Below are 23,775 nucleotides of genomic sequence, written 5' to 3'. Positions count from 1 at the left end.
AGTGTGAAAATAAAAGTACTGTGCCTTTTGAATTGGCAAACAGGACAAAGGTCATATGAACAGAGCCCAGACTGGTGAGGTCAGAGGAGCAGGAGATTCAGAAGTGATTCTATTAACAGGCAGCTAGAGGAAATCACAGCCAGACTCTAACTTACACAAAGAGGGGAATAAGCAGTGAGGTAGGAAAGAAAAAAGTTTAGAGAATTGTAGTAAGGATACTCAGTTCTACGAAAAATGTGATGGATGATATTTGGAAATACGAGTTAGTTTGCAAAGAAAAGAAAATGTGGTGGGCTGGTCTCTGGGTACGATGCAAATTTTGTGTTAAGTGTTCTAAAATTAGAAACCTATTTTCATTATCAGAAAAGAAAGTTTGAAGTATCTTCTTTAATTCAAAACATTTTATGAGATAAAGTCTAATGAGAATATGAAAAAAAATCAAAGTCCACGTCTGTCTTAGCTGACAAACATAGCGATTTAGATGCTGCACATGAACTCCTCATGTGAGGAGGGCACTGTGCTCCCAGTGGTCCACAGCGCTTACATATAAAAATCTAAGGAGTTTCTCAAGAGTGCAAAGCACTGTGGGCAGGGGATCAATACCTGTCCATAATAATGATCTGTTTAGTCGGGTAGGTGGGAAGCATTGCATTCAATCATCCAAAATATCTTCATCAAGGTTGATATCTGTTGTGTCAATATCTTCTAATTCCAAATTATCCAAGTCAACTTCCAGTTCAAGTAAAGTCTGTGAAGAAAAGCAAAAGGGTAATAAAGAACTGTGTAATCTCTGAGTCGTGATCCAAGGAGAACTAAAAAAGTCAAACAAGGCATCCTCCCATTCTAAAGCCCCTGCTCTGGAAGTGATGACATCACTTAAAATGCAGAGGCCTGTGCATCCTGCAGACATCCATGGGAGGGCAGGGGGAAGGGATGGCACTGGGGACCACTGGACAGTGCGGGGATGATGTCTGTACCTTTTCTTTGTTGGCTGGGTGAGAGGCCACAATAACTGGAGTAGGAGAAGCAGGTTTCTCACCGGGTTCCTGAAAGTCCAAGGATAGATACATATAAAAACAAAGGAATTTGCTTTATTGTCCCCAAAGGAAGATTGATTGGGATTAGGAATCTAGAGCTGGTACTTAGAAACACATCTTAACCAGATTATTTCATATAGGCTTTCACTGACCTGTTGATCTGCAGATCTTGAAGGCTGGAAGCCTTTTGCCTCTTCCATAACATTTCGTTCTTCATTTGGCTATCGGAGAATAAAACAGTGAGATGAAATATTCTGAAGTTGTGATTCATCTATGAACTTTAAGTCTCGGCCTAACTATAATTGATGTATAGTGCATTTCAAAACCAGAAGCCATGAATGCACTTCCGTCCTGCAGTCACAGCAGATGAGGCCGGGGCACCCCAGAGCTCACCGTGACAAGTGGGTATTGTTTGGCTGGCCACAGATCAGCATGTGTTTCCTTCACCCATTCTTCCACAACGAAGGCTTCCTTTAATCCAGGGAAAAGGTTTTCATACTCTGTTGGATCAGCAAGGGATTCTGCTGCTTTCTGATTGACTTTTGAAAGGTTTTCTCTCCAGAGTTTCACCACCCTATTACAGATACCATGGAACAAAGGGAGGCTGACTGAGTGTGCTGTTTTTATCTATTAACACTTAATTCCTAAAATCAAAAGTCTGTACCTTGAAACCTGACTGGGTAAGTAAGTCCGGGCCAGGAAAGCAGCTTCTGGCAGTCGGCCTGTTCTAATCAAGAGCTCCAGGCAAGCATCAAGCCTAAAGATGAAAAAGGAAGGTACAGTTACAGAGAACAGACACTATGCAATGGGCACTTAACACATGAAAGAATTGTGGACTTAGTGTTGCAAAGTCAGCACTTCCTTCCTAGCTCCACATGTACACCCCTTTTTATACTTGAGTCACTGACTCATCATCACTGGTTGTGTATCATAATGACAGATAAGACAGCTTTTTTGACCACCTTCAATCTCAACTGGTTTTAAGAACTAAGAAAATTCTAAAGGGGCTTTTTAAGATAAAAGAAGACAACAAAAATGAGCATGTCTAAAGACCTCAGGAGGGGAGGCGGAAATCCACTTTTCCAATTGGGAACGTAAAGGGTGGTCTCTTGACATTGGTTGTGCTGGATGATCCAGTGATACCCAGTAGGAAGCTATCCAAGTGCCTGTTTTTTAATTTCAATTTTTTAATATAAGTTTGATAAAATGAATAATGTATTACAGAATAAAGAATTATTTGGATTTTAGGCAGTGATACATGTATGTTATATAGTGTAATCAGCATCAAATAAAAGTCCAACAATATCCTACAGTAATATTAATACTAAAAGGTTTGATAAAAATGCACCAAGTGGCATTAAAAATAATGAACAGTAGTACTATTTCAGAGTAAAGGTCAAGTTTAGTCATCAAGTTATAAAAAATCTTCAGATTTTTGAATCATGAATAAGAAATAGTGGATCTATTCTTATAAGGACATAAACTTACATATATTGAGGTACACATTCCAAGTTACGATAAAATGGTGTTTAAGAGAAATTAGTATGTAAAATGAATACTTTTGTGCTGTTTCGTGATATGATCAACCAATGTTACATATAAAATAACACTTTATGTTCTATAGTTGGACTAAAATGTAAAGTCACTGGTATCCTCATACCCTTTATCCTTGGCATGAACAGATGAGAATTATCCACTTTGGACAAAACTATGAGTCCTCTAGGTACCAGTTGGAGAAGCACAATAGCCTCCTGCCATAAAATAAAACACCTCAGCTATCAGTGGCAGGGCTGGGGAAGGGATTTAACATTTCTCCAGGTAGAGTCATCTTGAATAGCTCATTTAACGCGAACATCCAGACAGATGTATGGAGAGCATCCGCTACTAAAGGCGAGGACCACACTGTTCAAACTGCACTGTCCTCTGACTGCCCCCACCCTCTGGCAATAGCAATCCTCTCTCCAGAGGTCATTCTTTACACTCTTCTCCCAAAATCACTCTCAAAAGTCAATGAGAAGTGCTTTTAGTTACTACGCTGACATCTTTTAAAGGTTAAGTTAATACTTACCTGCCCTGTAAGAAGTAGCTCATGAAAGCCACATTATTCTTGCCATCTCTCTCTGCACCCTCTGCCAGCTTGTTCACCATACTAGCATTTCCAGAAGCAGTGGCCAAAAGCAACAGACCCCCATAATCCTGAGCATGGTGCAGGCACTCCTGGGCTAGGCCAAACTGACATTTGCTAATGGCAAGCTCAGCAAGTTGCTTCCATTTCTGTTCTGACTGTAAGAGAGTTTCCAAGTTCAAATACCTTTGAAATAAACATCTGAATTTCTAACAACACTATTTAACTTGAGCATTACCATGTTAATGTGGAAGATATATAGCTATAAATAGATACATCTATATATATTATCCCAAAATAAGAATGGAATAACAAATATAAATGAAATAGAAATTATTCATACATAAATCAAGTTCAATGATATATTAATAATTATTATCAATCCATTGTATTTAAAACTTCACCTGCAATTCTAACACATGATTTAGTATATTTTTGAAAAAGTAGAAAACTATCTGTCCTTAAATATTTAGTAAAAATAAATATGTTACGGCCCTCCCTGGTGGCGCAGCAGGTTAAAGCACTGCACTGAGAAGCTAAAGCCACTTCCGCATGAGTTCGATTCCCGCCTGCCCCGGAGGTGACCACATGGCGCAGGAGACCTCTCCTGGCTCGCCTGCTGCTCCCCTCAGCAGTGTACTTCGTAGATCTGCCTGTTCTGCTCCCCACTCTGTCTCTGGTGAAGCATCTCACCACCCCTGAGCCTCTGGCCTGTACCCCAATTCTGTATGTACAATAAAATAAATCTTAAAAAATAAATAAATAAATAAATATGTTACTTGCTAACTTCTCACAAATCAAAATGTTGCACATTTGGGTGATCTTACATAGTTAATTTATTTTGTACATCTGAAATGAATAGTAAATAAATCACAGTTGGATTTAAATAAATCAGACATAAGTCACAGTTAGAAGATCTCAATATACAAAACCTGTGAAACTGTCATGTATTTCAAAATGGAAGAAACCTTTGAAATCAATCTTTTTCACTAGATTAGGATATTGGGAAATTACTGCTATCTGCACTTGTTTAGAATCCCCAGACTGGTTTATCTACTATCTTTACTCTTCTCTCCCAGATAAGGTCTCAAGGAAGACATGAAAACACTTTTTCTTATGCAAATTAGGATGCTAATGTTATCTCCAATGTAATCCATTTAATTTATGCAAGGATTAACATAATTTATTTTTACAAAAGCCAAAAGAGAAATTAACCTCACCAAAATGAGTAATAAAAAATCTGCATTTTAGAAAACTTTAATAACATGACCTATGTTATGCATATAGAAACACCCATGATCTTTTCATCAGTTATTAAAACTGTGTATTAGTACATACCTCTGCTTCCACTGCTAACTGGTATGCAATTTTTAGTTCTCTAAGCTGAAGAGCAAGTTCAAAGCGATGCTCAGGATCTGTAGATACTGTGAGAGCTTGATGCTTGAAGCCCTAAAAAGATAAATATATAAAGTGTATGTATTTGTTTATAAAGCTTATGGGTAACCTGTATGTGTGTAGAAATGTGTGTGTGTGTACATAGTGTGTGTGTCACATAGCAAATCATTTCCCTGTCAAACTACAAATATGCTGCTGACAAGAAGCGTATGAAACAAAGGTAATGATAACAAAATACTCTGTAAGGGGATTCTATGTTTCCAAAGTAAAACAACAATGTCAACCAATACTGCCCCAATAAAAAATTAAGAAATAAAGGTCCCCATACTGTTCTTTACATTTACTATTTAAATTAAAATAGGATGATAGCTACTTTAAGAGCCCATATATTTTCTAACTTTAATAACAAAACCAAAAATTACTCTTCAGTGAGCAGACAATTAAGTACTCAGTAACTTGGTAAGAATGAACATGATGGACAAAGTTCAAGTATACAACGCCTACTGTTTTTTTTCCCCAAAGCAGTGGAAGTTGACCAGTGCTAGATAAAAGTTCAAGTAAAATAATAACTAATAAAGTTAGAGATGTAAAAGTAAACAAACATCAAAAAGGCAAAGGACTTTGGAATGTTGGTTAAGATTCATTTCAAAACCACAAGCATAGTAGTGTAGAACTGGCTGTTTGCAATCTACTCACTAAAGATGGGTGTTAGACTAGCTAGTCCAGACCCTCAAAAAATACAACAAAACAAACTCAAATGTAAAACCTTCCAATTTCTTATCATTGGAGGTCACTTAGCAGACACTGCTTTCAGGTCTTGACACTAACTAGGTGTCTTTATGCCTTTCCTGTCAGTCTCATATCCAGCTTACTTATCAGCAAGTATTCCAGAGGGCAGGAGGTCCAAAATTGCCTCCTCATGCCCCATTCAGTTATCATAAATAGGTTTTTATTTAAACCAACTGTTTTTAACACTAAATTAGCCTCTCCTCCAAAATGAGCAGTAATGATGGATGGGTTTGCCCCATGGGCAAGCCTTTGGCTCCCACTACTGAGGGAGCATGGTTGGGTATAGGGTGGTCTGGGTGGACAGCTTTCCAAGGAGTTCTGTGAGAATGGATCGCCAGGATGGCTGTATTGTTGTGTTTAAAGTTAAAAATATACTGGCTGCTGCTTCCCCATTATTCCGTGAACACCAGGTAAATAAGGCATTCTGAAAACCTGTTATTCCTTTTCTTCCCTAGAACAGATGTAGACAATATAAAACCAGAGTAAAGATGGAAGGTCTATGGAATTACTTAGATTCAGGGAACTGCAAAACAGATGAAATGAGGTAAACTAAATACACCTCATCTTTTTCCAAATATCCACTGAAAAGACATAAAGGGATTCCTTTTTGAAGGCATAGACTCCAAGGATACAGAAAAAGGCAGAGTTAAGCTGAAAAGCTGATGGAGGAGTACAAATATTCAGATAAAATACTAAGAAAAACTAACATTAAACAAGGAGTGAAGATAGTATAGAAACAACCTGATTCACCCTGTAGCATCCCCAAAGGTTCCCTATGAAGGGTAGTTACAAAACAGCCTGAAAGTCTATATAAGAGGGATGGAAAACCCCCAGTCACTACTCATCTCTCCACATTCAAGACATGTTTAGTCTTTGGAGACAGTAACTGGGGCATCCAATCTAAGGGTACCCTGCACACCCAAAGTACTGAGTTTCAAAAGGAAACAGGAGATTATGAGAATGGATACGGAGATTAAGAAAAATACTGAGACATTTTCTACTCAGATTTTAGAGTAAACGCTTAACCAGACTGAAAGGTAAACCTTATAAATACTACCACATCGATGAGTCTATATACCAGCTAGAACAGTGCCTGGTTCCGTGGTGTTAACTAAATTCACTAGTTGAATAAGTGGAGACATTAAGTACATTAGATGAAGATATTGACAAATGGCCCAGCCTCATCACATACTGTGAAGTGTATACCTAAAAAGCCCACCCACAAACTAAAACTTTTTGCTTTGTTTCTTAGCTCTCCACTCTTAAATTAGTACCCAAGCATTATCAGACACCTCAAGAAAATCTCTAGAAGGAAAGACAGAGATCAAAATGAGCCACTAACATAAACTTAAAGGAAACATACCACAATAAGAGAAAATTATAAAGCAGCAAAAAACTATCATTCATATCCTTAAGATATTCATATCAAAGAGAAACTTTCATCCATAAACAAGAAAAAAATTTAAAAAGTCTAAGAATAACAAAACAAAACCAGTGCAGGAAGTCTAATAACTGAATGAACAACTGCACAGAGAGACTACAGAAAATGAAGGAAACCATCAGAGAAATTTATTAAAAAATAACTTCTACGATAAAATTAAAAGAGCTCAACTAATACCCAGAAGAATGACTAGCAACTGGCCCTGATAAAGGGCCATCCATCATCACAATGTCCCACAACGATGGGTACAAAATCCAAAGAGTTTCCAGAGAGAAAAAACAGATCAAATATTGAGAATCAGGAATAAAGACTTTAACAAAATTTGCAAGTTAGAAGGCAATGGAACAATGCTCCCAAAAATTCTGAGAAAATTCCCTCCAATCTAGGATTTTATTCTAGTAAAATGATTAAATATGTTTTGAGCTAGAATAATAGCACAAAGATAAGCAAGGTCACAAAAAATTTACTGTCCATTTGTCTGAAAACTACTGAAGGACATGCTCCAGTAAAATGAAGGCATATAAACCAGGTAAGAAGAGAGGGGATATGTTGTAAACAATGGGGATCTAAGTTACGAGAGAGGCAGAAGAAGTAGCAAGATGGTGGTGAGGGAACTGACAGCCTTCATGAGAGCAGAAAACGCACTCCAACTGAAGCAGACTAAACATGGTGAAAGGGTGTATTAAGGAAATCTGGAGAACGAGAAAGGTCTGGAGAAATTAACTAAGTTAAAAAAGGGAGAAAAAAAGACATTTACCACATAGAAAGCGATACAGAAAAGCTCAAATACACACGACTTTACTCTGAGTAGTGTTTACTCAGTCATAACTATGTAGACACTGAGTACTAATTGAGTCATTATTGTGATATAACTGTATTAGAAAGGCAGGAAATAGGAAAGCGGTATGTATGTGGTAGAAGCAGGGTAGGGATGGGTGCAAGATGAATCTTCATCTCTTATGTAGTGGGAAGTCACAAGAAATGCTTAAAGCTGAGTAATAATAATAGAAGCATGTTATTTAGAGGTATGGAAATAACGAGAATTAACTAAAAAAATTAAAATTACCTGGAAGAAGCAGAAATGAAGCAGGGAAAAGTAAGGCGGTTTTTTCTTAAGCTTTGCATATGTATTATCATCATGGTAAAAAATGACATATTAATGATAAATTAGCTAGGATAGAAAAACAGCGCAGAAATGAAAATACTGATAAAATGGAAAAGATGTCTACAAAATTGAAAACTAATAATCACTTCCTATATACTAAAGGCAATGAGCAAGAAGGAAAATTTACAGAAAAATTCCATGGTCATAAAGAAATCAGTGGCAATTAAGAAATAATTCATACGAACATACTTTCATTGCTGGTTTTAACAAAAATAAAGAAAACAAACCAAAAAACCCCTTACCTGTTTTTCCAAAAAGTGTGCAACTCTGGTCCTCTGTTCTTTCGGAATGGTGGGAAGGACCTTATCTGCCATGCTAAAATCCCTCCGCATGACGGCTGTCTGGTACTCCAGCACTGAAACCAGCAGGGAGTAGCTAACAATGTTCAGTTCTTTATCCCCCAGGTAAAGCCTATTGTCTTTAGGAATATAGCCCAGGAGATACATTGTCCTATAAGAGAAACAGAAACTCACTTATAAGCCAGCCCTAATGAGAAGACACACACACACAGTCTCACTTTATTGACGTGATTTGGTTAGTAATTACAATACAATGACAAATTAGGTCTATCACTGCTACAAGTCAGCAGTAGGTTTTATTTAAAAAGGACACCTTTTGGAATCCTAAGACAAACACAAAATGATACTCTGCCACCTACCTGTCCAAGTGGGCAATGGTGACTATTTCTCCACCGACATAATAATTTAATCTGTTCACAGAACTTGTGTAAATGAAGCAATCACCTACCCACAGCCCTGTTTTCACAATTTCTTGAATCTCACCAAGAACCTACAGAAAGAAAATAAAATTCATTTATTATCTTATTCAACATTAGAAAGCCTATCAATATCAAAAACTGAACACAATTAGGGGAGGGGGTAGAATTAATGGAATGCAGGTAAAACCCAATGCAAATGCAAAATGAAGTTCAATAAAGAAAATCTTTCTTTGGCATTTCTGTTTTTCTTCTTCATTTAAGAACAGTTTCCTGGATAAATATTTGTAATGTAAAATGTCACTGTTCCATCAAAGCCGTGATCCAGAAAAGTGCTGATCTAAGAACTCCAAGTTACATACAAAACTGGAATAATGAGTATTTCGTAAAATCTTCCAGGATTTCTTTGCCATCTGAAAACTCTGGCAAGATGCCTTCTAATTTTCTTACCAAACGACATCAAATTGAGTCTAAAGATTTCCTAACACCAGAGCACAAATTTCAGACCCTGATCTGAGCCAAGTTTACAGTTGCCACTTTCAACAGAACCCTTGAAATGCTTAGTTTCCCCAAACATAATTTATTATAAAATGTTAACATCAGTTAAGTACTATTATAAGAATATAAATCACTTAACAACAAAGCTAAAGTTGTGCTGATATAATTACCTCAAAGGCATCTTCAATCCCATCTTCAGTAACTCCCTCATGTGTTTCCTGTGCAGCCAAGACTTTTTCCGACAGATACTTAAGGATAAAAAATGACTCCTCGGTGGCAATACAGACTAGTTCTCCAGAGTCAGACCAGAAAATCTACAACGTGACAAACAAAAACAGACAAATGACCTCAGATTTCTGAGTGAATGACAAACTGCATGCACTTTGTTTCTTGTAAGATTTATCTTCTTACATAAAGATGGTAAGTGTGTACTTAACAATGGTGGTAGTGAGTATGTACATTACTTGGCAGGGCGGACAGGGCAGTGTTGCTCGAGTTAGCCTAGAAATCAAAGACCTGACCTAAGGAGACAGAAGGAAATGCTGTCAGCAGACAATGAGTGTGCTGTAATTTAGAGCAGCAGTCAATTCCCTAGTGCTCCAGAACAGTTTCTCTTACCTTCTTTGTTTTCATTATGCCTACCATACCTTCATTCCACACATTCTCCAAGGAAGTACCACAACTACTACATATTTTACACACATATGGCATACACACATGTGATGTGTAAATGCATGTGAATATGCTTTTGGATCATAGAAACCAATTTTTATACCCCTGGGGGCACTATGACCTCACTGAGAATACATACTCTAGAAAGCAGAACCAGGAGCTTAGGGAGGAGAATTTGTCTCCAAAGATAATTTCCCAATGGTAAAAGCTCTCAAATCAGCAGGTCATTCTAAAGGCAGAAAATTTTGTCACTGGAGGATACCACCTAGAGTTTTAAAGTCTGTTAGGTAAAGTATAATAAGGCTTTCTGAGTAGAGAGTGGGGGCCTCTCAGGCCTTTCCGAGTCAAGAGCTACTAGACTCTGCCTTCAAAGCACACCTTTCAAAACCTGCCTAAAGTCATTTGTAAATGAGTAATAGCATTGGGCATTTGTATAATTTTATCTACTCTTCAAAATATCCAACATCTATTGCTTTGTTCAAATAGCACGATTTTATCTTTGTAAGCAATCTTGAGGTGAATGGCACTGATCCTAACTCAATGGATCAGGGCCAGCAGTACAAAGGAGGCTTCTGAGCTTCAAGGACTCAGAGCTCCTCATAAAGACACACACACAAAAACAACAATGGGGGGTACTCACATATTTAGGCTGAATTTCAATTCTGCGAATGAGTTCTGTATTGTCCCAGTCATAGAAAGCTAAGCCATTTACAGATCTGACTCCCAGTAAGAAGCCGCCATAGATACCTATAAAGAAGAAAAGAGATTTTGGTTAGAAATTTGTGAACCATTACAAAGCTTCTAAAAATATATCTCATATAAATAGCACTCACTTTCAGCTCCAAAATCTGGTTTAAATGATTTCTTTTCCTTAAAGTTCTTAAATATCTTTACAACACTGTTGCTCTCTCTAATCGCATATCTGGGGGGAAAAGGAAGACAACATATTATTTACTAAGCCATAAATCCATCAAATCTTAACAAGCAACTTCACATATATATTTTAGTATTGAATTATGCAAAAACAAATTTTTGAAGATTTCACTAGTATGTATTTTCCCTAAGAGATCAATGCCTCCTTAGAGTTGAACAAAAAATGGATGGGCTTTAAACTTTATTACACAAATTACTAGGGCTTACACTATTTTAGAGACTGAAAAACAAAAAGAACTACTCAAGTGGCTATCAAAAGGTCACTGACTAAGCCAACTATGGTAGATTCATACAATGGAATACCACTCTGTAGAAAAAGATGCAGTTACTGGTCCTTGTAACAATATGAATGATCAAGAACATGCAGGGCAAAAGCAGCCACACAAAAGTATGGAACTCTAAAGCAGACAACTCTAATCCACATGTTGACAAAAGGCAGATCAGAGTTTGCAGGGGCCAGGGGTTGGGGAAGGAGGTGAGTGTGCTGGTGTTGTTACAGATTATAAACATTTTCCCAAATTCATCAAAAGGTTCACTTACAAGTGCATTTTAAAAAATTTATTTTGCATTTTTATTTTGTATAATAAATTATATATAAAAGTAGGTGTAAATTATATCAAAATGTGATTTAGAAAAAAAAATGGTGGCTATTAGTGAACCAAATTTGGCAATAAAAATGTGTGTATATTCTGGCTTCTGCCATGAGGAGGGGCTGTTGCTGTCAGTGGATATTTGAGAGTTTTGAGAAGTGATGTAAGTCCTTTGCTCAAGACAGGAGAGATACTGAACAGGATCATCACTGGATAAAGCCAAAAAGCAGGAAGTACCAAAACAGAGGGAGAGATATATTGAGAGGTAAGTCAACTCAAGAACTATACTACTGCTAAGGTACTAACAAAATAGCTTTTAGTATATGGAACTGTTACATGTATTCTTGTATTTTGGATATCTGTGAAAAGATCAAAACCTTTCCTTACCTCTCAATGAGCCTCTTTGTTAAACAGATAAAAGACATGATTTTATTATACAGGAATACACAACTTAGGGCTGAGCCCTAAGTTACCTACTACTGTGGGTAGGGAACACCACAAAATATGGGGAAAACAAAACTAAGAAAAAAATGTGAATATGTAATTCAGTGTGTGGGCTGAAAAAAATCAAATCATGTCTACACTACATATACCCAAAAGGAGTCAAAAAGAAATCAGTCAGTTACTAGTATAAATTAAAGTTAAATGGTTTATCCTACTTTCAATGATAACATTTTATCAACATTTGAAATCTGATGATTTGTTTTGTTAGGAATGGGGAGGGGTGTGAGTAATATCTCAGAAAATGAATTTTTATAGGTTCAATGAAGTTCCATCAAGATGCCACGTTGCAAGCATCTCATAAAGGAGTAAGAGCATCTCAGGAAGCAAGGTCATAAGGTGGGCCTGCCAAGGACTTGGTTAGGGGCCTACTTTGCTTGAGTCCACGAGCACCAGGCTCCAACAAGGGAATGGGTATTGGGCCCCTAGTTTAATGGGACTCTTAGAGCAACTTGGGTGAGCCAGCTCAAACCTAATGCTGAAAGAGCAAAGGAAGAGTAGGCTGCACAGCTGCTTCTGACTCTAAGCATTCAATGGGCAGTTTTGGTGAAAGCTGTTCTTTAACATACACAAGTACAGTCTATACTGAAATTTGAGAAAATCTTAAATATGCCAAACATGAACTTCCAGCAACAATCAGGGCGAGATGAATATCACATGCGAAAACTTACTCTGAAGAATCGTGGGCCCATGCAAACTCCTGGGCAGACCCAAAACTCTTGTTTCTCAAAGCCATTGCTGTGTAGATGATATACTCGCCATCACCGCATACCACAACAAACCTAGAAGTTACAGAAACCAGGGAAAGAGAACAGAGGACTGATGACATGTAGAAGTTAAGAAACAATGATCCATCTTTATGGTAAAATGTTTCTAATATTAATTTCTTTTCAGGTTACAGTTTTTTGAATACAAAGGTAGGCATAAATATTCTACCCAACAAAAGCAAAAGCAAATTATATGATGAGGTTATTATTGAAAATGTTACTGGAACAACTGCCTCTTATAAATACAGGAGGCAGGAAGAGAGTAGCTGAACACACAACAGGGGGAATGCCAATAATCCTTCTAGCACTTGCTGAAGCTCCTAGATGTCCAGCACTTTCCTCATTATATTTACACTCCAAGAAGGCACTATCTTGTTGCATGGCTTATTTTCATTTTAAAGCTGATCAGTTAAATTAATAAAAATACCTTAGTCTAATTGTTGAGAGCTGGATTAAATGAGCAAACAAAAAATTTTCTCAATACAGATAAAACGCTTTTTAAAGTTATAATTTACAATCCTGTCTTGCTATTATATTGCCAAAGGTAAAATGCAAAATTTATAGTAAAAAAGTGCTTTATGATATTAAGGAAAAAGTATACGTATTCTTAATCTCCCTGAGAAAATTATATTACAAATAATTATAGATACTATTTACTCAGCATACTTGGTTTACACATTGTATTTTTCAATACTCAGGATAACACTGTAATATGCCCAGATCTACTGTAAAAGAACTTTTACAGCTCTACAGCTTTAACCTCAATGGGCCAGAAACTCTTTTCTCAGACAGTGGTTGTTGCTTTCTAAATCTTAAGGGAGGAAAATGAATCGATGGTTCAAATCACAAATAAGAAGCAGTATTCTCACTGATCCCAAAGCATTTTAAAAAGACACATACCTCAGAGTCAGCTTTTCTTATCAAGAACAACGAGTCAGCAAGTATTTAGATAACAACTTAAAGTCTTGCAAAGACATATTTTTACTTTCAAAGGACACAAACCCAATTATTCTAGAAATAAGAATAAGCATGAAAGTATTTAGCCATTCAAATTCTTCCTGGGTGTTTCAACTGGTATGGCTGCCCACAGCAATGTCAAGGGGGTCTGTGAGCCAGGGCACAGCTCATGAGGACTGTCCATCATGGGGCAGGAATGGTACAGGCTGTGGACATGCAAATCCTGTTCTCACATACACAAAAGCTTAGAGAAAGACTTTGGTGACAGCTTACCTCCCATTAGGATTGTGCTGAATAGTCTGAGGGTATATTTCACAACTGCCCATATCCTTTACTGCCAGTGGCAATCTTTCCCCGTCTTTAATTTCAGCATCTCCCATTGCTTTCAGGTTGGCCTGCTGGACTTCTGAGTGCTTGGCCCAAATAATCTTTCCATTGGCATCCATGGACATGGCAGGTTCTTCCCGACCAAGCTGAAGAATGTAAAATGGCTCTTAGCAATGAAAAGGAAAACAAATAAAACAACAACAATACAAACATTTCCTATTTTCATTTTAATAGAGGGTGCCTTTCTCCCACTTCAAATTGCCAGTGTTAGTCTCCAGTGCTTAATGAAAGAAGTGCCAGTTTAATAAAACTGGTGAGTTGGAAGACAATCATGATTTAAAAAAACAAGGAAAAATGTCCATGTATTGAGAGCATGTAATTAGAAATTACCTTAACAATGATGCTCCCTTCATCATAGCCCAAAGCGACATTATTGGACCCTCTCAGACTGGCCACACACCACACCCTCTCCATTCCATAATTCAGTGTGCTCTCAAGACGATAGGTGCTTGAATGCCAAATACGCACGGTTCCTAAAAAGAGCAATATGAACATTCCCTTTTGATCTGAACATCCAACAGTGAACTATATTAGTGAACTAGACACATGGAAATCTTTATTTTAAACAGAAGATACTTCTTCCTGGCAGCTTAATTTTTTACCTATAGGTTTATGATTTTATAAAGCAACATAAATACACCATATAAGAGATTAATGTTAAGAAATGTGTTCTTAAATGTGAAACAATAGCAGGGCTTTCTAGGTTACAATACCTGTTACATTGCTCTACACATGTGATTGCTCCTCATGCATTTAGTCTAATCCTGTGAGATTAATCCTTCTTAATACCAAAATACTTTAGAATGATGATGATGTTGCCTTTTTACTTTTTTACAGCTTATATATTCAACACATCAAAATACATTCTAAATATTAAAATCCTTGGGAACCTGCAATTCAAATTCAGGGCACTACCCTGCTTAACTATCCTCTCACTAATTATAAGCACAGGAACACACATTTCTAACTTACCATCTTCTGAGCCTGTGATGATGATTGGCAACTCAGGGTGAAAACTGGCACAAGAAACATTCTGGGCATGTCCCTCCAGTGTCTGTACACATGTTTTGTTCTGTAATCAAGACAAAGAAAACACTTTTTGTTAGTGAAAAGGAAGAAACCATCCTTATTTTTCCATGCACATGTTTTGATAATCCAGATAGTAATTTAGAAATTTCTGAGATAGAATTTTCTTGTGTACGTATTTTCTCTCAAGTTTTGACAAGAAAGGCAAATATAGATGTAACTATCACATCTAAAAGAAAGTAACACCCCTTTCCCATGCCCCCCCCCCAAAAGATCTGGTTTTCCTCTAAATATTTTACCCCTAAATTCCTAGGATAATGTCTTTAGTATTTTTATTCTGCATTTAAACATACATTTGAATAAGCTTCTAATACTAGTTTTCTAGGCCTAGTATTAACTGCGTGGAAACTTTGATGTGATAAACACATTGAAATCAAACAATTTAATAAAAATTTTATCTTCATGACAAAATCATAGTAACAAAATACATAAGTTGTTGGTGTACAAGAAGTCTATATGGCAAATGGTTGCACCATGGCCATGCCATGATATGGCTCACTTAAGTGCTTGCTTTCAAATATAAATGGATGGCTGTCAACAAGGAGAATGGCGTAGATAAAAATAAACATGATGCATTTTATTATTAAAATCTTGATTGACATTTGTATTCATTTTTATGGAATTCTGGCAGCACAGTTTAGGTGCAAATACTTAGGGCCTCAAGTTGTTAACAGAGTTCAACAACCCAAGTTTCCATTGTGCTGTAAGAAACAGTGAGCAGCATGTCTCCCTTATGGCAATCAAGGTTATGAGAAACTGTACCTGATAGTCCCATATTTTAACAAGACGGTCATCTGCACCTGAAATGAGGTATGGTTTGTCACCACCACTGTAGTAATCAATGCAATTCACACCTTTCTCGTGCCCCTCCAGAGTGAAGTTTGGTGAAGAAGAGCCCAGCTGCCATACCTGCACACAGCAAGAGCATCTGTAGTCAAAGTAGGGCCTGGCCTTTCAGGATACAGTTCCATCACAATTCCGACATAATATAAAATGCCAAAGAACAGGATAGAGAAGCCAAGAGAATATTCACCCTGTTTCACTAATTTGCTTTTGTTCTTTCTCAGTTTACTTGAATTTCCAATTCCAAATTGAATTTTAATTTCCAGGCTTTATCCCTAGCTATTATTGATACAGTGACTCTATAAAAAAAGCCCATCAAATCTAGGTTTTGAACAGACACACCAGGTGACATACTAGCTATACTCTGAGAAATACCTCTTTCAAAGACAAGAGAGTGATTTTATATAAGACATTTAATATAATGCTTATGAATGCAGATTTGGTAAGATGTATTAAAAGGATAAAATTACCACTTAATTAAAAAATAAAAGTATGGAAAAGTAGTTAAACATTACTACAGCACTGATATGAAGCTCTATCTTTACAAATAATAATTTACAGAGCGCCTGCTACATAGGAGGCCATGCGGAGAGTCATGACGATGTGTAAACTGCAAACAACAAACTTTAGCAGTCAAAGGCAATTCTTTTTCAAAATATACAGTTCACTAAAAAAGTTTTAATTAATTTCAAAGTTGTCAACTTACATCAAAAGCAAGAATAAGTCAGTGAAAAGGAAAACAAGGTTAAGCAATAAGATATTCAGACAGGATATTTAATAATTATTACACTGTGAAATAACATTTCATGTAAGTTAAAAGTAAATGAAATGTTATATAAATGTAAGCATGTAAGTATAAACAAAAATGAATACAGAATTTTATACTTATGCATATAAAGATCTTTTAAATATAATGACAAAAGGAACTGCACTCACTGCAACAAGAATAGGTCAGACACTGCATTACGTGTTACTGAACATCCGATACAGGGAGGCATGACATAAAACTCCTGCCTCAAACATCAACAATTCAGGGGTAAAGATTTCTGGGCACAAATTTATTATTATTTAATAATAAAGGTGAGTAGTGCAGGCCAAAAACCAATGGAAGGAATGAGATGATGGCTTTGACCAGAAGTGAACACAATGCCTGGAGAACATCTCTGAGTAAGTAATTATATTTCAAAAGTGAGTAACTCTCCAGGGGAAAATAAAGAATACTGCTGGTAGAGGAAACAGCTTGAATATGGTAAGGATTGTGAACATTTGTGGCATCTCTAGACCTGGTAAGTAGACCAGGTTTAGACGAGCTGTTTCATAATGTTTGTTGAAGCTAGTTTTAGAAACTCATATATTCCATACAAAGGACCTTATCCTTATGTGGGGAACTGACAAGAAGAATATGAAATTTAAATATAAAATACATTAATAATCAGCGAGGCCCAAAGTGAGTTAACAAAAAGAAAATAGCAACCTAGAGAAAATACTGTCACTTCCTTTATTCTGCACTAGCAGAAGTATGTTAAGTATTATAACATAACTCTTCTACATGGAAGACACTCCTTCATTAAGAAAACCAGGCTAGAGCTCTCCCTGATGGCGCAACAGGTTAGGATGCAGCACTGCAAGTTGACAATGGCAGCTTCAGTAGGAGTTTGATCCCCAGTCCCAGAAGTGACCCACATGGTGTGGCAGACCTTTCCTGTCTCACACGCTGCTCCCCTCAACAAAGTCAGTAGCTTTGTTCTGCTCCCCACTCTGTCTCTGGTGAATCCTCTCACTCCCCTTGCACCTCTGGCCTATACCCCAGATCTGTATGTATAAATAAATAAATCTTAAAAAAAAAAAAAAAGAATTAGTATTAAGAAAAAGAAGAAGAAAAAAAAAAACCAGGTTGCCACAATATTTTTCTAAATATGTACTTCCTGATGAAAATGAGAAGTCCTATTTTGACTTATTTAAAATGAAATTTTGAGAGAAACTTCTAAGTTAGGAACAACTTTCAGAGCAGCCAGTAGTAAAATATCTAAAACAATTATATTTCACCAATAATCTTAACTGATACAAATAGTGGGCACCTACTTTGATGGTCCTGTCCAAAGACGCACTGGCAAACTGATTGTTGTCTTTGGGGTTGATCACAATCTGCATTACATAATGAGTGTGCCCTTCAAACACTTGTGAGCAAGACCATTTTTTATCCCAATCCCAGAGCTTGATAAGCATGTCATCTAGGCCAAAAGAAAGATTCAAATTAGTTCCAATTTCTATTCATTTCATTCAGAACTAAGAAGCAGAATCTTTGTGTGTTGTAAGGCAGCAAATCTAACACAAACCAACATTCCATGATATATAGAAATGGAATCAGAACTAAATAGGTTTTTCAAAAATCCTTATTTATTCTGAGACTAAGCTCTCTATTGGATAGTGGAAGTAAAGTGGTGAAACTGCTATTAGCAAATATAAAATTTTCATGAAAAATTTAAGAAAGACTCTGGGCTTTATGGAATGATGAAAGAGAGACACACATTTGATTCCAGTCTAAGTATGACTAAATAATGATGGCAATGATTATTTAGGGACTAAGCACTTGCTCTGATAATGCAAGATTGGTTTTGAGAAATTTTTAATTACTTCTCAATTTTTAACTTAAAGATGTTTCAAAGGAGCTATTATAAAATCAATCCAAACTGTTAAAACTGCCCTCCAAAAGGTCTACTGTTTGACACAAAATATGAAAGAACAAATATAAGTCTTGAAGTCTTAGGAACAGAAAGATTTGACTAGGATACTTGGCAATCCTCCAAAACCTAGCTCATCAGCATGTAAAGTAGCAGTCTGTTCAACAGATGTTTAAGCATCTAGGCCTTCAGATGTTCCCTGACAGGGACTGGAGCAACTGCTATACAAATTCTAAGAGCTGGTAGTTCCCTAAAATGAAAAGGCGACCAGCAACAACAGATACAAGTTAATGGATTCAAACAGTTTAAAGGCTGCTTGGAATTAGAACTCAACTTGTAACAGCAGTAAAAAAATTACATGTCTCAATGAATGAAAATGAATCACTAAAGAGATGCATACAACCAAAAGGGGTCATCACTCACCACTGCTAGTTAGGATGAAAGGTTGAGTTGGATGAACAGCAATACAGCGGATATAGTCTGAGTGTGCTTCAAACATATGAACTCTCTCCAGGGTATTGTAATTGAACACTCTAATCTGCATGTCATCCTAGAAAAGGAAATTCAAAAACCATCACTACTATTATGAAGCAAACTGCACAAAAAGTTTATTATAGGTTTAAGGTATGAAGTCCATACCAAAATACCACACTAACTAATAAAAGAAAAGCTAAAATTCTACAACTCATTTAAAAAAATCACTGACAGGGTCCTCCCTGGTGGCGCAGTGAGTTAAAGCACAGCACTGAGAATCTAAAGCCGCTTCCGCATGAGTTCGATTCCCGCCTGCCCCGGAGGTGACCACATGGTGTGGCAGACCTCTCCTGACCCGCCCGCTGCTCCCCTCAGCAGTGTACTTCCTCAATCTGCCTGTTCTGTTCCCCACTGTCTCTGGTGAAGCCTCTCACCGCCTCTGAGCCTCTGGCCTGTACCCCAGTTCTGTATGCACAAATAAATAAATCTTTAAAAAAAAAAAAAAATCACTGACAATCCAGAGAATATTGACAGAATTAGAAAACCATGTAATTACTTACTGCTCCTGTCACAACCCAATTTTTCCTTGCAACGAACTTTGCAGCTCGAACAGGAAGATCACAAACTTCAAATGTTTTCACCAGGGTCTTTAAAATTCAAAAGAACATACACACTGAGTTATGAGATACATCCATTTTGCCATATTTAAATCATCCAATTATTTAGGTCACTACTAATTTAAAACGTTCTCAGGCTAAAATACAAAAGTTTAAACAGCTGAGTAAAAAAAAAAAAAGACCCAATTATCTTTCTTTCTTTAACTGATTCAAAGCTTATAAATGATAAAGGAAAGCAAATGACCGCCTGATGGAATTCCATATCCTCTGTGCTCTTCTGGTCATTCCCTACTTTTCTTACCTTTGTTCACTTCCAGCCTTACCTTTGTTCCTGTCTCTCTACCTGAAAACCTACCCTCAGCACTTTAGACTAATATGGCACCTTCACAGCTACTAGCTTTATGTAAATCTTTCCTGCCAAGCTCCTGAAGTGTAGTAATTTTGTTCACCACTGTGCTCCTAGAGCCTAGAATAGTGACTGGTAAACAATCAACGTGAAAAAGTATTTGTTGAATAAATTAGCTTCTATTTTCTTCTTTTTAAATTAAAAACATCAACTCATAAACAAGATACAATTCTTTTCACTCTTTTGCAATAATATACCTTCATCCAAGTGCTCTTTCTCTCCTTTTTTTAGTGAAGGATTAAAAGAGTAATTCACATGTCCCTTAAAACTGCTCAGAATGGGATTCTACACATAGGATAAAGGCAGAAAACTAGGAGACTCTCCTAATAAGAGGACCAGTATGACTGCGTTTTTTTGTCCTCCCACTTTGATGTCAGTTCTTTTTATTTCAGAGAGGAATGAAAATATCACCTTTTTCTGGGATTAAAGAATGTACTAAATAAATATGCACAAAATAAAAAGAACTGGGACTGATTCATAAGATCTGTTGAAACTACTTGGCTTCCTAAGCAAGATTTCAAAGACTCTTCAAACAAGATTAAGTAAATGGAGAATCAGCTCCAACTTGTAAAATTACCACCAGCTGACTATGATATAGATAGATGAGAGCAGATGAAACAAGAAATCTATAAGATAGACAAATCCAGTAAAGTGCATGAGGAGCTAATAAATCTGGGGTTCTACTGAGCAAGCAAAGCAGTTGCAGAAAAAATGTGGCTCAAGTCCACATCAAGTGTTGTTGGTACAAATGACAAGATAGATGGTCTCCAGGCTCTACAAGCTAAACAATCTAAAGGGGAAACAGCTACATTCAATGTAACATTTTAGGGAAAGAATGACTAACATTTGTATGCTATATGATAGATCACAAACACAAACTGAGTCTCAATATGGTTATAAGACTTTCCCAGATCATTAAAGTTAACAGGATGACTTCAAATTCTAATATACTGATTTGTATTTCAAAGATTATAAATAGTGGCTCCTTATTTGAAATTTAAGTACGTTTAAATTTACTTCCAAAAACTTTTTGGGTTCCTTCAAGTATTCTGCTCTTGTATAAAGTATTTCCTGTTAGTAATGAGGGGGAAAAGCAGGGAAAACCACAATAGACCAACCACACTCAACAAAGACTTATGGTCTCTATATGAGTCTATCTGTGTACCTGGAGCAAGAAAAGATAAGTCCTACTTTCACTGTATCTCCATTCTTGAAGAAAAAATGGAAATCAAACAAGGAATTACCAGAGATAATTATGAAATGGGACGCAGACAGCCTGCCCTCTGGAAGAGTACAAAAGAGAAAATGAAAAGTGGAAGACCCATAGGAAGCAGTATTATGTTGATGAAAAGCCTATAGAAGACAAAGATGTATACCTGGGCATTACTTTATGACAGAGTTGAGAGACAGCTAAATAGAGCTAATAGTGGGGATTCATAGGAACAATTACAAAACATGGGGGGGTGACGAGTGAGGGGTAGAAGAGATAGCAACCTATATGTTAAGCATAAAATTAGTAAAAGGAGGAAAAGGCAAAAAAAGCACAGGACAGAAATCCAAACAGTGATACAGTGGCATGCTTATTTATTATAGTTCAATAAAAAATTATTGAGCATTTACTATGTGTAAGGTAATACTGGGATGTAGCAGAGAACAAAGGATTAGTGTGCACAAAAGTCACTAATATAGTACTAGCCTGGTCCTGTTTCATTATAGTGATGTAAGACAAAGAGTGTTTTTAGGTTTACTCTTGACTCTGACTTCTTAACCCTATTTTGTTATATATTGGCCATCTTAAATGCCTCAAATATAAGTTATATCTGGATTTCAAGAGTTTAACCTTGGATATTGTGGATTATCACTGTATATATAGAAACATTAACTACATGGTAGAGTACCAGCTGAATGCTCTGTACTTTTAAAGAAAAAGATTTAAAGGTGGTCAAGAAAGACTGGAAAATATCTGTTTACTCAGATGAAAGAGAGTAAAACAAGCATTTAAATTAAAGAGTCTGTAAGATGTATCTTCTCATGTGTAATCAAATATTTCTTTCAAATAATCTACACTTTGTATGGCTGACTGAAAGTTATTGCATATCATTATATTAAGTACTTGGGGAAAGAAGTGAAATTAAAAATTATTTAAAAATTGTCATGGCATAGGAAGTCAAGCACTAGTAAATATTTCATCTAGAGCAGGTGATCTTACATATTGGTGTCAGGTTCCTTAATTTCAAAAGCTAAAACATTTAAATGTTGTATATAAGGGTACGACGGTTTTCCCCACAAGCTGTAACTTCGTGTTAGTTCTACTTTACTAAAAATTCTTTATACAAGTTTCGAAACAACAGCCTGCAACAGCTCCTGGACTGTTATATTTCTTCTCTTTCATTTAAAACATGTTCAAATACAGTATTTCTAATAAAGTCTGTAAAAATTCTTACCTGTGTCTCATGATTCCAAACGCACACACTGCCATTGTAAAGACTTGCCAACATCCATGGCTCTGTAGGATGCAAATCTACACTCTTCACTCGATCAGATCGAGCAGTTAGCTTTCTCTTGATATCAAGTCGCAGAGGCTAAGGAGAGAAGATTAAGAAAGAAAGAAAGAAACATTAAGTTGCTATACCAAACAAACCATCTTTAAAATGTTAACTAGAAACAGTGTATTAACAGGTCTACAAAACAATTCAGTTTTTACTTTGCTAATTTGTAGACACAGTTTACTTTTTCACCCACATATGTGAACAATATGAGCATTTAAAAATTTTAAACTTACAATAGTGGATGTCAAACTTGGTCTCAGGATCCATTTATACTATTAAACAACTTTGAGGATCTTAGAGCTATTTTGTTGATGTAGGTTATTAATATTTACTATTCTAAAAATTAAGCCTTAGACAACTTTAAAACACAAACTCCATCTTCCAATTGGGAAAACAAACATACATGTTAACTTAAATACATTTTTTATGAAAAATAACTACATTTCAAAAGAAATTCAGTGAGAAGAGTGACAATGTTTTACATTTCTGCAACTCTTTAAATTACCATTTAATAGAAGACAGTGGCTTTTCATATTTGTTTTGATCTTCAATATATACAGTATGTTATGATATGTGGTTGTAGTTGATGTAGATGAAAAAATAACTGTCCTCACAAAGATATGTAATTGAAAATAGGTTATTTTAGTAATTTTTTCAATTATGACTATACTACCTTGCTACAACACTGTAATTTGACAAGTAGTAGCTTCTTAAAGGTAATTGCAGTGTGAAATCTGAAACCAGATAAATGAATTTTTTATACCGTTATTAAAATCCACTGGACTAGGTCTGTATTTTAAAAGTATCTTCACCATGAATCATTTTCTAACGTCATGCACTGGTCATTTGCAAAGGTTGGTTTACCCAGCTATGTGGAGCTTCCAAATATTGACACACTTCAGTATACAGCATTTTAAAAAATCATTTGAATTAATATCACCACCAAGGTCAACAGTAAGTCCTGAAAGTTATTAGAAATCTGTCAATTCAGTGATACAAGTTTTCTAAAGTTCTAATTTCCACTTGAAAGTTCTAATTTTATTACCAGCAGTAACAAATACTGTCAGAAACCAGCTAGTTTCTTCACTTTTTTAGAAGTCTCCCAAATAGGTCTGGGTAACTACAGTTTGTCTTTTTTTTTTTTTTT

At 36.2% G+C, this 23,775-nt stretch overlaps 1 protein-coding gene across 1 annotated transcript in view; it reads right to left on the bottom strand.

The window, feature by feature from the left end:
- Positions 1–368: 368 nt before the first annotated feature.
- Positions 369–23,775, bottom strand: part of COPB2 (coatomer protein complex, subunit beta 2 (beta prime)) — a 27,847-nt gene continuing 4,440 nt past the window's right edge. The window contains exons 2-22 of the mRNA XM_012724878.1: positions 22,524–22,661; positions 19,617–19,703; positions 19,006–19,132; positions 17,984–18,132; positions 15,821–15,967; positions 14,945–15,044; positions 14,303–14,445; positions 13,859–14,058; positions 12,533–12,643; positions 10,671–10,759; positions 10,478–10,584; positions 9,336–9,479; positions 8,611–8,741; positions 8,195–8,402; positions 4,501–4,611; positions 3,106–3,320; positions 1,702–1,794; positions 1,431–1,611; positions 1,190–1,258; positions 978–1,046; positions 369–748 (exon numbers count right to left, since the gene is read on the bottom strand). Coding sequence (XP_012580332.1) covers positions 653–748; positions 978–1,046; positions 1,190–1,258; positions 1,431–1,611; positions 1,702–1,794; positions 3,106–3,320; positions 4,501–4,611; positions 8,195–8,402; positions 8,611–8,741; positions 9,336–9,479; positions 10,478–10,584; positions 10,671–10,759; positions 12,533–12,643; positions 13,859–14,058; positions 14,303–14,445; positions 14,945–15,044; positions 15,821–15,967; positions 17,984–18,132; positions 19,006–19,132; positions 19,617–19,703; positions 22,524–22,661 — 2,715 coding nt within the window. The 3' untranslated portion in view covers positions 369–652. The remainder of the gene's footprint in view (positions 749–977; positions 1,047–1,189; positions 1,259–1,430; positions 1,612–1,701; positions 1,795–3,105; positions 3,321–4,500; positions 4,612–8,194; positions 8,403–8,610; positions 8,742–9,335; positions 9,480–10,477; positions 10,585–10,670; positions 10,760–12,532; positions 12,644–13,858; positions 14,059–14,302; positions 14,446–14,944; positions 15,045–15,820; positions 15,968–17,983; positions 18,133–19,005; positions 19,133–19,616; positions 19,704–22,523; positions 22,662–23,775) is intronic.

Source organism: Condylura cristata, unplaced genomic scaffold, assembly GCF_000260355.1.
Source record: "Condylura cristata isolate star-nosed mole 26May11 unplaced genomic scaffold, ConCri1.0 scaffold00014, whole genome shotgun sequence".
NCBI classification, from domain to species: domain Eukaryota; kingdom Metazoa; phylum Chordata; class Mammalia; order Eulipotyphla; family Talpidae; genus Condylura; species Condylura cristata.
Note: the sequence above shows the minus strand (reverse complement) of the source record. Positions and strands in the feature narration are given on the sequence as shown.